General features: G+C 34.9%; 1 protein-coding gene across 6 annotated transcripts in view; it reads left to right on the top strand.

Moving 5' to 3' along the window:
- CSRNP3 (cysteine and serine rich nuclear protein 3) overlaps positions 1–14645 on the top strand; it is a 236277-nt gene that overhangs the window by 56089 nt on the left and 165543 nt on the right. For all 6 annotated transcript variants that reach the window (XM_051848553.2, XM_008258688.4, XM_051848552.2 and 3 more), the window contains one exon: positions 1922–2010. In XM_051848553.2, coding sequence (XP_051704513.2) covers positions 1998–2010 — 13 coding nt within the window. In that variant the 5' untranslated portion in view covers positions 1922–1997. The remainder of the gene's footprint in view (positions 1–1921; positions 2011–14645) is intronic.

The raw sequence follows: 14645 nt of genomic DNA, 5'->3' as shown, positions 1-14645 counted from the left end.
GGTCTCAATTAAGATCAATCTTATCTATAAAATTTATTTATATAGTCTTGACATTCAAACAGGTTGAAGCTTTGAGTCCCTTTTTCCCATAGCCTCTATCTAAATTACAGATTTAGTACAGATATGTAACTTTTAGTCACCGGATTTCTCAATAGTTCTGCTTTTCTCACTAGGATATCTTAAATACCTAGTGAAATTCTTCTACCTATTTGCCCTAACAGCATTTTAATTTAAATAATTAGAAATCAAAAATATGTTTTCCTTTAGATTTAGATACATATCATAGTTTTCTTATTTGTTAAATAAGGAGCTTGAACTAAATAACATTTCCCTTATTTTTCATAGCAGAAAAAACTTATTTCTAGTATAAAATTTTAAGAGCCATCTCCATATTTAAATATGGAATTTACTTTCATTAATAAGAAAATTCAAGTTGTTATTACTAATGACATTTATTGAAATATTCAACTCAGCATCTAATTTCATTTGTGCTTTTAGTTATAAAAATGTTTCAAGTCTGTAGTCAAGAAAAATTCGAAGAAGAATCTGTTAGTATGCTTATTTTCTTGCTTCTTGCTTTTTGATTACTCAAATTACTAGTCAATTATTTATTTTTAGCAATGAAAATAAAGTTTACATTCTGAAATATTCTTCAGAATGAGTATAATGGGTGATTCAACTTATTTCATCACTGGTCTCTAGTGTGACATCAAGTGTACAGTTTTTGCCATATAATTTGGAGATATTTAAAATTACGCTTAAATTGAATTTTGAATTGCCTTTCTTTTTGTGATTCCTCACAGTTGCTTCTGTTGAATCTTGGGTGTCTCAGAATTAAACTGCACTCAATAATCTCTGTCAGCTCTGTAATGCTAGCCATAACTTGATATTTTTAAGTTGTTGCTGTATCATAGGTATTCCAATTTGTTCCAAATTTTTATCTCAGCATGTCTATATGCGTATTCATAAAGCTTAAAGGAAGAAAGAGGCTCCAGGAGATCCAATAATTCTGAGACAATTTTTTCTTAATTTTTTTTTACATTTTGGGGCTTGAGCTGTGGCAGAGTAGGCTAAGCCTCCGCCTGCGGCAAAGGCATCACCTATGGGTACCAGTTCAAGTCTCGGCTTCTCCTCTTCTGATCCAGCTCTCTGTTTATGGCTTAGAAAAGCAGTGGAAGGTGGAATTAGGGTATTGTAATTTTAAGAAAAGGATTTTTGCTAAAGCATGTCTGTTTTCAGGAATGTTTTATATGCTTTTTTAAAGTCTAACTTAGATTAAAACCTGAATATATAAATATTTTAGTTAATTTTAGAATTAAATAGTTTTCTTTAGGTATATCAACAAACATAATAACTACTCATTGCAATCTTTATCAACTATTAAGAGCTATAACATTTTGGCTAATTTTCCTGAATTTTTTTGTCTTAAAGATAAGAATTTCCTGGAAATTAGAAAGCTGTTTAAATCTAATGTAATGCTGATTAATAAAATGAACATATTTTTAACTTTTTGCCTATAGTAGTAGTATGATAGAACTCCAAAGAGCTCAAGGAAAAGTCAAATTACAAGATAAGTTTATTGTGGTACAAGATAAATTTGAAATTCATGCATAGTTTCTCATCATACACATTTTTTGTAAACCTTTTGAAGGCCTCTCATATTTATTGATTGAAAAGCAACAAATACAAGAAGTATGTATAAATCAATTAGGAAGTTACAGCATTCTTTTAGAAAGGATGTTCATTCTTCACTAAATATTATACAGTGTGGTTTTTCAGTTCCATAATTAGTGCCTTGGTTTTTGTTGGAGGTTCCTATTGGTTTTTCCTGAGTGATCATTAAGCTGGCACCTTGTAGTAAGTCTTACTCTTTAAAAATATTACTTTATGCAGCACACTGAAACAATTTTTTTTCCTTAAGGAAAAAGTAAAGAGTCATCAAGAAACTGAAAAAATGTTTTCAGAGGCATAGAGTCTTCCAGAAAATATTGGAGTTCATGAGATCTCAAGGTTAGTAATTCATGCATTATTAACTGTTCCAAGTTGTTATTGTTAATATATAATTGGACAATAAGGAAAACTCTTCTTACTTAAAATATACATTTTGAGCAAAATTTCCTCAAGTTTTTAAAAATTTGTCTATACCTGAAATATATGATTTAGTTCCAATAGGAATGGTTAAAAAGAAAATATTATTTTAACAGAGAAACACTGGTTATCATAATTTATTTCATTATTTCACTACTAGTGTGAAAACAAATATTCCAGGCATCTCTATAAAATTTCCTCTCTGATTTGTTAAGTGAATTGTTAGTGAATTCTTCACTTGTTTAGTGTCTTTGGTTACTAGATACACACCATTTAGAAGGAGAGCACACCAGTAAGCCTTCTAAAATTCCTTGAGTGTCATTCCCAAACTTTCCCTAAGTACAGTCAAAGAAATAACACTTTCATTGGTAAATATGGCATCAATACAATGGCAATAGATGTGGTCTAAATGCTTTGGTTGTTTCAAACTGAATAGAACAAGGTCACTGTTCTCAAAAATTGCTACCCAGAAATTAATTTTGCTATTATAACTCCAGTAGCACATAATTTAAAAGATAAGCTAGATTTTAAAGAGGGCATGAGACAGTTGCTAAAGCCAAATGAGAATTATTTGAGGATTATTTGCATTTTACAAGATGGCTTTTATTAACCCTGAATACTCAAGAGTTTTTATGCCAATGAGAATATTGCTCCATTATGATACACCTCTAACTGACTTTTCTATGAAAAATAGCTCTTCAACTACAGCACAAGTAAGTAATATGAGATTCTGAGAAAGAAAAGTATCTTTTGCCAGTCACATTTTGTAAATGTAATGTAGAAAATAGTTGTGCAAACATCTAAGAAAAGAACAAGGGTAACATGGCCTACTTGTTTTTTTTTAATTGAATTTAATTCAATTTCTTTATGAAGTTCACCAAAGAATCCTTTCCCCCAATGAATTAAAGAGACTTCAAGGTTTGAAATGAATTGAAAACAGTAAACTCCTGAGGGTTCATATGCAAATAGAATGGGAGACCAAACTCTGCTTGAAATGGAATTGCACAGCACTGGGCTTCTCAAGAAAGCTTGCTTTTAGCTATTAACTTAGGAAGTTAAAGCAAGGCAAGTAATTGAATATAGTTAACTTCACTTTTTGAAGTCATAGATGACTTCACCTTGCACAGTTGTACCATCAGAGGAGTGGTTAAGGTAATTTATATGATAACCACATGATCAACAGATACTGATCAAATGCCCACTATGTGCACAAGACTTGGGGTGGGGGGAGATGGGAAAGACAGCAGTGAATAACATACATCAATATCCTTGCCTTAGTGGAAATGACATTCTGGTGACTTGCAATAGGTAATAAAAAATTAAGTTAGTTATGTGTTTAGTTAGTTATTCATGGTTATATGTGTCATGGAGAAAAAGGAAAAGAAGGAATATAGAGTAAAGAATAGTGGAATTTTTAAAGAAACCTAATGAATTAAGATTTTATTTTATTTGACAACCAGAGCAACAGAGAAGGAGAGAAAGAGAGAGAGGTCTTCCATGTGCTGGTTTACTCCCCAAATGGTCACAACAGGCAGGTCTGGGCCATGCTAAATACAGGAGCCAGGAATTCCACCATGGTATCCCACATGGGAGGCAGGGCTCCAAGCAGTTGGGTCATCCTCTGCTGCCTTCCCAATGCATTAGTAGGGAACTGGATCAGAAGAAGAACATCTGGAATTTGAACCAATACCCTGGTAGGGAAAATCAGTGTCCTAAGTGGCAGCCTAGTCTGCTGTGCTACAGTTCCCTGAGGTAGGCTTCATTTTTACACAAAATTTACAATAATTTATTTCATTATTTATATGAAAGATATAGATGTCATTTTTGTCTACATTATGCCAACTAGAAACAAGTGTGATAAAATATAAAATTTGATGGTAAGTTCGCTAAATCATCATTTATTAAGGTATATGTTGTTCATGTGTATAAAGTAACTAGAATGTGTCTTTCTCAATTGCACTGGAAAAAAATTTTTAAGCTAATACGTTTACTACATATACATGAAATGCCATTGTGTTTGCAATAGAGAAATAGACTATCAAATGTGAATTAGTCTACACACTTTCTAAATCAGTAAAGACTATACCTAGTCATCTGTTTATGGGGGGCAAGCAACTCATTTTTCATTGAATAAAAAATAAAACCTAAAGCAATAAAGGATTTATATACAATACACATAGATGATACATGGAACTGGAAAGCTCTGTATAATATTCTTTTTTTTAAAGATTTATTTTATTTATGTGAAAGACAGAGTTACAGAGAGAGGTAGAGACAGAGAGAGACCTTCCATCTGCAGGTTCACTCCCTAGATGGCCGCAATGGCCAGAGCTGTACTGATCCGAAGCCAGGAGCCAGGAGCTTCTTCCTGGTCTCCCACTTGCATGCAGGGGCCCAAGGACTTGGGCCATCTTCTACTGCTATCCCAGGCCATATCAGAGAGCTGGATCAGAAGAAGAGCAGCTGTGACTAGAACCAGCACCCATATGGGATGCTGGCGCCTCAGGCCAGGGCTTTAACCTGCTGCACCACAGCGCTGGCCCCTGTATAATATTCTCTTTTTTTAAGATTTATTTTATTTATTGGAAAGACAGAGTTACAGAGAGAGGTAGAAACAAAGAGAAAGAGAGAGAGGTCTTTTATCCACTGGTTCACTCCCCAGATGGCTGCAACAGCTGGAGCTGAGCCAATCCAAAGCCAGGAGCCCAAGAGCCAGGAGCTTCTTTCTACATCTTCCACATGGGTGCAGGGGCTGAAGCACTTGGCCACCTTCCATTGCTTTCCCATGTGTATTAGCAGGGAGCTGGATTGGAAATGGAGCAGCTGGGACTTGAATCGGTGCCCATAAGGGATACCAGCCCTATAGGCCTGGCCTTCAACCCACTGTGCCATGGCACTGGCCCCTGTATAATATTCTTAATCATAAGTTTTAACATTATTTTCATGAAAGCACTTAATATCAGGTCTGCAAATAGAAAAAAGTTACTTAAAGTACACCTTATTCACATAGTACACCCATTTTTCAAAGTACCTGGGTCTCTCTACATATATTTCCTTTATTAGAAGAGACACTACACAAATGAGTCTTCAGATGCCTTTTGACGGTAATCTGGTTGCACTTTCCTACGCAATGTTTTGTGCTCAACACAGGAGTTCAGAGGTGTCTAAGACCCAGATAATCCTTCACATCTACACTATAAATAAACATTTCAAATAAATTAACATTATCTTAATAAACATTGGGGCCAGGATTGTGGCAAAAAGGATTAAGCCATCACTTCCTGCAATGCCATCATCCCACATGGGCACCAGTTTAAGGACCAGCTGCTCCTTTACCAATCCAGCTTCCTGAATATTCTCCTGGAAAACCAGCAAAAGATTGCCCAAATCCCTAGGCTCCTGCATCCTTATGGGAGACGTGGTTGGATTTCCAGTCTCCTGGCTTCAACCTGTCCCAGCCCTGGCCATTGCAGCCATTTGGGGAGCAAACCAACAGAAGGAATATGGGAGATTCTCATTCTCTCTCTCTCTCTCTCTCTCCCTCTCTCTCTAGTTCTGCCTTTCAAATAAATAAATCTTTAAAAAAATTCAACTTTGCCTTTACTGGAGAGTTGAAACATTGAGCTAATTTCATATGCACAAAAAATGTAATTGAGTAAATTTATTTTCAATAAAAATTAGTCAATGTGAAGCAACTACTTAGCCATCCAAATAAATAACACAAAATTTGGACCAAGAGGAATAAAAGGCAAGTATTGTAAACAGCCTATAATCTAAAGGAAATAAATGTCCCCTATTGGAGTGTTAAGGGAAACACAAGGTTAATACCATAATGGTTTGAGGCTCTATCTTAATTTAACAGAAACAAAGAGTGTTTATTACATGATGTAGTGTAGAGAGAATTCATGTCCAGCTCTGTGAGGTTAACCACAAGGAGACAATCAGTGTTGTTTTGGAAAAACCAAAAGAAAAAGAGGAAAAAGTGAGAGTTGCAGAGGGCCAGTGGAAAGTTGTGGCAAAAACAAAGCTCTCTCATTTGATGTTACTGTGTTAGAGATATATTTCTTCCAAACCAGTGCTGACCTTTTCTGAGCCATCTGGAAACTTTTATAGAAAGAATCAGAAGCTCTTTTATTTAAGGATAACTAAAATATAACTTTCCAAGTGCAAGTAGAAAATAGAATATTTCCTCCCTTAAATTCCTTTGCTTTCATCCTCCATACATTTGCTTTATAAATTTTCTAACCCAAGAATCATTTGCAAACTTTTGCCACAAATCTAAATTCTCCATGCCTGTTGCCTAGTAATGAGTCCTCAATCTTTTCACAAGCACCACCCACACACACATATCTTTGAATTTTGCACCACCTGGCATGGCCTTGCAGTGAAGGGTCTTCCTTCTCCACATCTGTCTTTAATGATTCCTCAAATGATTTCTAGCATTCTTATTATCCTTTGTCCTTGTAAATAATTTATTTAACATAGGTTTTATCAGCCTTATCACTTTGGACGTGTTGATCCAGGTAATTCTTTGTAATGGAGAGGTTATTCTATGTATTCCAGAATGTTTGCTACTATCCTTGGCACTAGACACCAGTAGTGTCCATCCCTTCCCAGAGTTCTAAAACTCAAAAATGTCTTCAAATGTTGCCCAGTGTCTCTTCAGACCAAAATTACTCCAGACTGAGAACCAGGGATAAAACTCTAACCTGTACAACATCAATACATTTCTACTCGGTAGCCACAAAACCTCCTGACTACACCCAACATCTTATTCTCAATTAAAATATTTCAGCAAAGACACTTTAAATAACAGTTTCTCTGTTTTACCATCTGCATATTTTTAGTTTCCTTTTATTTGTGTATGTCCAGATTTGTATCTAAAAACATATCTTACAAAATAATAAAACCGGATGTAAAATAGTTGAGAATATTAAAGAAAAAATAAGATAATAATGTAAGATTAAGTTAGTTCAATGCGACTTTGGGTACCTTGCTTCCTTCTAAATGTTCTCCAAGTCTTGCTTGGAATTTTGCTTGGACCTCAGCAGCTTACCCTCCATGGCTCTACAGCCTGCCATTTATTTTATAGTCATTCTCTTCTTATACCCTGGCTCCTGGTGCTGCAAGAGGAAATTCTACCACTTTGCAGTTTTATGGTTTTCTCATCTGAGTTGGTCTCAACAGTACTCAGTAATCCTTTCACTCTGACTGTGGTCAGCCACTAGTCCAAATGTTTATCACCTCACGCAAGCCATACAATCTCTCCCCTTCACTCTTAGTGCACCTGCTATTATAACAAGAAAATTGAGGTCACTGTGTGGAAACTATTGTGAATCCTTGCAATTCACTGCCTCCAGAATCAAACAGCTACATCTATAAATATACTTCCTTTTTCCCCTATAATCTCAAAGAAGGATCAGAAGCCCTTCCTGCTATTCAGGCAAGCCTGTGTTTGATTTTATTCCTATCACATAGGCCGAGACCTCTTGCCATTAATTATCTCCTTTTTGTCCTTTCAACTCTTTCCTCTAAGCTGTCCTTTCCCTTCAGCCTTTACACGCTCTCCACACTCCTATCCAAAAAAGCAAATCAGCACACACAAAAACAAACTCATGTTTCTCTTTCTGGGAGCTCACCACTACTACCATCCAATTTCTCTCCTCTCAACCCATTCAAACTCTCCATAGCAGCAGCTACATTCATTATTCCCAGTTCCCGAGATCTAGTCATTCCACAGCACAGTGTGATCTGATTTCTAACCCCATTTAACAGAGCACACTCTCTAAAGTCACAGATGACCCCTAGCCCTTATCTTGACTGCCTTTCTCAAGGGTATTGGACACGTTAAGTGTATTTTTCTTCTTTCACTAAGATGTTATTACAGCACTTCCTCTTGGTTTCTCTCATGTCTGTGGATGTTTTTTAAAGGCCTCTTTCACAGACTCTTCTGCCTCTGATCTTCCATCCAGAAAGTCATAAGTCACAAACTCAGATACCACCACATATTTAGATCATATAAATGAGTGAAGCTGGCTAATTGAAAACAGTAAACTTGGTGGAGGTCAAACAACATGCCCACAGAATTTATTTGGATGGTGCTCCCTGTAGATTCATCCTCAGCTCATTACTCCCCTATGCTGCCTGCTCTCCCTAATCCAACAAAGTTACTCTTGGGTCTTTGTTAACGACAGTCAAGGAGTCCAGAAAATTCAGAGAATGCATCCTATGAAAAATATGTGCAATTATTTCAAAAATTTTTGCACCAAAATAAGCTTATCTTTTAATTCCATTTCTCCATGAATGTTCTGAAGTAGCCACATAGATTTTGATGACTCCAACCCTGCTCTTCAGTAAACCTATGTTATTACAACACACATACATGTAAAAAGGAATTCAATGCCTAACAAAGACACACACAAACCAAAATCATCAGAGCAATGGATTAAAGAGTTCAAAAACAGGTACTATGTACATGCAATCATAAAATGCAACAAAAAAATCATTACATTGAAGAAGCTCTCCAAGGAAAATCTGTTAACAAACTCAAGTACTCAAGTTAGTATCTGTTGAAGAAGGCATGCCCCGTGTCTCATATTGTAGTGGAGGTTTGATAGCTCACAATAGCTCCTGACTCCAGCTTCTTGCTAATGCAGACCTTGGGAGGCTGCAGTTATATCTCAAACAACTGGGTCCCTGGCACTCGTGGGAAAGCTGGATTGAGTTCCCAGCACCCAGCTTTGGCCTAGTCCAGTTCCAATTTACGGAGAGACATTGAGTGAATGAACCAACAGCTGGGACCTCTCTCTCTTTTTCTTGTTCACTGCCTCTCAATAAATAATTTAAAATTTTAAAAACAGAAGGCATTTGAAAAATGGAGATGAGAGAAATACAGTTCATGCATTTGACGATTCTAGAAAAATTCCTTAACTACTTGGAGAAAAATAAGATGTGATTTGGGGATCATATTATATTGAAGTAAAGTTTAGCTATAGATTAAAATATTATTAAAAGTATATTAAGCAATTTTTAAATGTTTTAAATTATTTAAAATATTTATGAACATTAAATAAATTCAATAGTTTATATATTTAACTTTGGTTTAGTATTTAAGCAATGAAAAAAAGCAAAGAAAAATAAAGACACTTATTCATTTTTTTAATCTGTAAACAAACAGTAAAATTCACTTTTGTTGATATTTAAGTTCCATGGAACTTGTCCATTGCACAGAGACTTATAACCTACATTACAATCAAGACACATTAGAGTTTGATCAACTCCCAAAATTCCCTGCATCAATCCCTTTCCACTTTTCCGTATATAGTAGTATACTCTCCGGCAAGTGATCTGCTCAAGGTCACTATAGCTTTGATCTTTCCAGAATGTCTTAATCTATACAACCTAGTCTTTGCATCTGACCTATTTCATCTAGTACGATGTATTTGAAATTCATTCACGCTGTTGCATGTAGCAGTAATTTCTTTATTAATGCTAAGTAGTACTCCACTGACCTTTTGGTTGCTTAATATTTGGTGTTTTGAATAAAGTTGCTATAAATATTTAGGTAGAAACTTTTATGAGAACTTGGGTTTTCCTTCATCATGCAAATGATAATGTGTGGAGAACTGTGAGTCACATAAAATATATAAAAGTACTTCGAAAAGTTTATGGAAAAAATGAAATTAAAAGTGAATTCATTTTGGGGCAAAAAGAAATTTGAAAGTATTTATATGGTTATTCATAACATGCGTTTTCCATATAATATGTAAAAAATTGCACCAACTTTCTTTTACACCAAAATAAACTTATACTTTTATTTCCATTTGCATGAACTTTTGGAAATGTGTTCATATGTTTAACTAAGATATTGCAAAATTGTTTTCCAAAATGACTTATACCCTACTGCATTTCTGCTAGCAATGTCTGAGTATTGCCATTGCTTCACACACTCACCAGCACTTGGTATTATATGCTTTTACTTTATTTATTTTATGTTAGCCATTCTAAATATCAGAATGGTTTACTTTGTGTATCCTTAGTGGATGGTAATATCAGACATATTTTCTTAAGCTTATTCATCATCTGTATGTATTTTTTTAATTCTTATTCAATAATTTTGCTCAAGTTTTATTAGATTTTTTTCTATTATTGAGTTTTGAAAGCTCTTTAAAAATTTTCTGAACAAAAATCTTTGGAGAAACATATGATCTGTAAGCATATTCTCTACATCTGTGGCTTTTTTCATTATCTTGGTTATGTTTTCACATATGTTTAACTTTGATGTAGTCATATTTGTCAAATTTTTCTTCTATGAATTATGGCTTTCATACTATATCTAAGAGCTTTTGCCTAACTCAAGGTCAAATGATTTTCAATTATGTTTTTATTCTAAATGTATTATAATTGTATATTTTATAATTATGTTTATTACCTATTTTAAGTTAATTTTTGTATAAGGTAAAAGACTGAAGTTCAGTGCTCTCATGGTGCCATTCATGATTTATTTAATAGGACTATTCTTTCTCTATTAAATTACTTTTCCATCTTTGTCAAAAGACCAAATCAAATTTGTGTGAATATATGTCTAGCCTCCTTATTTTGATCTATTGATGTATGCATTCATATTTATACTTGTTCCATTTTCACACTATCTTATTACAGTAATTCTTAGAATCAGGCATTGCAAATACTTTTCCTTCACAAAATTGAAAATCCTTTCTTTCACAATTGATATTCTAATTTTTTGCCTTGCCCTCTAAATTTTTAGAATCAGCTTATTTGATATCTACAAAAAGAAATCCTGCTGAGGTTTGATTGGAAAATTCATTTATGTATATTAGAAAATTATGTGAACCCAATTAAAAAGACACTTGAAAAATATGCAGTGTATATATGACACAAATGTCTAATATTATTAAAATACAAAGAGTTGTTAGATATGATTTAGAAAAAATATGACACTCATTAGGATAATTGGCAACCCTTTGTGGGAGCTTTTCACAAAAGAATATATAAAATATTCAACCTAACTAGTATCCAAAGTCATTTACTATATAATGGTTATATAAACATGTGAAATGTTAGGTAGCAGGATAGCACGTTGACAGACAGTATTTTTAAGGTCAGATTTAACTTTGAGTATATCCCATTCTCCAATTATCTGTGGGGATTTAAGCAAATTGCTTAGCCTTTGTAATGCTCAGTCACTCCATCAATAAAGTAAACACAGAGTCTAGCAGGGTATATAAACTCAAATGTAGGCTATCATAAGTATATAAATGTTGACAAAGATGTAGAGACATTTGCTGTATTGTACAAGGATGGGCAAGCACATCTGTTCAACTTCCTAATATGCTACTTGTCATTATGTATCAAATAATTTAAAAGCAGGCATACCTTTTTTAAAGATTTATTTATATATTTGAAAGAGTTACAGAAAGGCAGAGGTAGAGAAAGAGAGAGAGGTCTTTCATCCACTGGTTCACTCCCCAGATGGACACAACGGCCGGAGCTGCGTTGATCCAAAGTCAGGAGCCAGGAGATTCTTTCAGGTCTCCCATGCAGGTGCAGGGGCCCAAGGACTTGTACCATCCTCTACTGCTTTCCCAGGCCACAGCAGAGAATTGGATCAGAAGTAGAACAGCTGGGACTCGAACCAGCACCCATTCGGTATTCTGGCATTACAAGCAGAGGCTTTACCTGTTATGCGATAGCGCTGGCCCCTAAACTTTTTGACTTAGGTATTCTAAATATAAAATGTAATCTTAAGAATATGATAATTATGAACACAAACTTGTATATAAAAGATGTTTATTGAGAAAAAATAATTTAAGTCCTAAAATGATAAAATAATTAAATACATTATTAAATATTCATACAAAGTAATATTCTGAGGTGGTTAACATTGAAGTGTTTCTATAGCATCTTTTATTATTGGGGACATATGTGAAATATACCAATAAATGAAAAATAGCATTATAAAACAGCTTTTACAATATTATGCTCTGAAATGATGTATAGATATATAAGAAACACACCCACATATATAAAATACTTGCATAAAATTAAAATGGTATATCCGATAGTTGTAGACATACTAAATTGAGTACCTCCTTTGTGTTTTGGTAGTCTTCAAATTTATTGAAAACATACCTTATTGAATTATTATTAACTCAAATGTAGGGTATCATAAGTATATTAAATGTTGACATCTTATTGAGAATATAATTTAAAATACAGACAATGAAAGGACAGGGATTCATAAATGACATCAAGAGATAAATGGCCAACTACTTAAAATATGTTCATTCCATAGATGACATTAGAGGCGGCTTGCCTTATTATTGAAGAACATCTGCAAATTAATATAATCACCAGCTAGTCACAGTTAAGAAATGGGGTAAAAAGATTGAAAATACAATTTACAAAAAAAAGAAAGAAGAAAAAACTGTCCTGACCCTTCATAGAAATGAATGACAAAGAAATAATATGACATCATCTTATGACTATCAAATTAGGAAAGTTTTTTTATTACATACCTATTTCACTGTTATATATGAGTACTGTTGATAGAAGTATAAAGTAGTAGTAAAATACATCAAGAAACTCTCATATATTTATACTTTCTTATCTTAAGAAATCAGATTTTTAGACAAAAGGAAATGTACTATAGTATTATATATAATTATTTGAAATATTGAAAACAACCCACATGTCACGTCATACAGTTTGTAAAACATTGTAGTACCTTCAGAAGATACACTTTTTCACAGCCACAAAAATTTCACTTATAGGAAACTTTATTGAGATGAAAAATACTCAGAGTATATTAGATAAAAAGGTAAACATGAAAAAAGTAGAGATGATAAAAACTGAACACACACAGATGCACACACATTCACAGTTCTAAAGTAAATTGAAGACACTGGAAGGAATTAAAATATCTACAAATATTATCTAACAATGCAAACAATGTAATTAGTGCTTGAAATACAAAAAAATTACCTCGAGAGAGAATGACAATTTGTTCTTTTTTTGTTATTCACTCTAAATATTTATGTAACTGTTGGTGGTTTTTTTAAAAGATTTATTTATTTTTTATTTGAAAGATGGAGTTACAGATAGGCAAAGGTGGGGGGTCTTTCATCCTCTGGTTCACTCCCCAAATGGGCGCAGTGGGTGGAGTTGGGCCAAAGCCAGGAGCCAGGAGCTTCCCCCTGGTCTCCCATGTGGGTGCAGGGGCCAGGGACTTTGGGCATTTTCCACTGCTTTCCCAGGCCATAGCAGAGAGTTGGATCAGGAGAGGAGCAGCCAGGTCTCAAACCAGCACCCATTTGGGATTGCAAGTGGCAGCTTTACCTGCTATGCCACAGCACCAGCCCCAGTTATTGGTATTTTAAAGAAACAATCTGCTGATGTCTTCCCTGGACCAAATATTTTCCTGCCACTGTGTTCACCATCTCAATTAAAAGTATCCAGGCATCTGAGTCAGAAAACTCTGAAGTAACTGAAATGATTTATTCTCACTTGCCATTTCTTCCCAAAAATCAAGAACAAATTCTATGGGTTTTGCCTCATGTTACTTTTTAACACTCCTGAGATCCATGTCTTTAACACCCCCACTTTAATCCTGTTATTCTTCATTTCTCATCTGAAAAAAGAGGTAGCCTACTGATGAGTTTCCCCGATTCCATTGACATCCCTTCAAATCCATTCCCGATATAACTGCCTTGAGGTTAATCTAATACCAATAACTGACCATGACCTTCATTCAGCCTCTTAAATTTCTTCAAAGGTTTCCCATAGATAGATAAAATCCAGGCTGCTGGTCTCAATTACCTGTCTTCCCTATTATTCTTCAACATCACCACTCATTATGCTCTGCACCTGAATCTACAGTTCCTTAGCTCTAATGGTCTAATTTCATAACTTTGTGCCTTTATATCTATCAGGAGCTTGTTCTATTGGGATGTTCCATTACTTTTCTTTTCCTTAGAAACTGGTGTTTATTTTCCATCAAACTTATTTTGTTTGTTTAAAAGCCTGTGGAAGGGGTCTATCATTGTGATGCAGTGGGTTAAACTGCCACCTGCAACCTCAGCACTTCATTTGAGCGTGTTTGGAGTCCTGGCAGCCTGGGCCAGCTAGGTGGAGTTCCTAGCCCCTGGCTCCTGGCTTTAACCTGGCTGAGCCCAGCCTTGGCTGTTGCAGCCACTTGAGGAGTGAATGAGCAGATGGAAGATCTCCGTCTCTCCCTCTCTATATATTACTCTTTCAAATAAAATAAAAACAATTAAAAAAAAAAAAAAAAGATCCTATGGAAGAACAGCTTCCTACCCATTCAGTAGCTTGAATGGTAGAAGTTGCCAATCAGGCTTCAGGGGTGGGCTAAGCTTCCAGTATAGAGAACTCCTGAGCAGGCACAGCGAGCACCTGCACCTTCAGACCAGCCTGGGATCTCAGGCTAAGTAGAGTAATCTCAGAAGCCAAAGTTGTCCATTCACCCTGAAATTTCTCCTTGGTCACAACTTTTTCAACAATGGCCTGCTTTTGCCTTT

This window comes from Oryctolagus cuniculus, chromosome 3, assembly GCF_964237555.1.
Source record: "Oryctolagus cuniculus chromosome 3, mOryCun1.1, whole genome shotgun sequence".
NCBI lineage: Eukaryota > Metazoa > Chordata > Mammalia > Lagomorpha > Leporidae > Oryctolagus > Oryctolagus cuniculus.
This window is presented reverse-complemented; position numbering and strand designations above follow the sequence as displayed.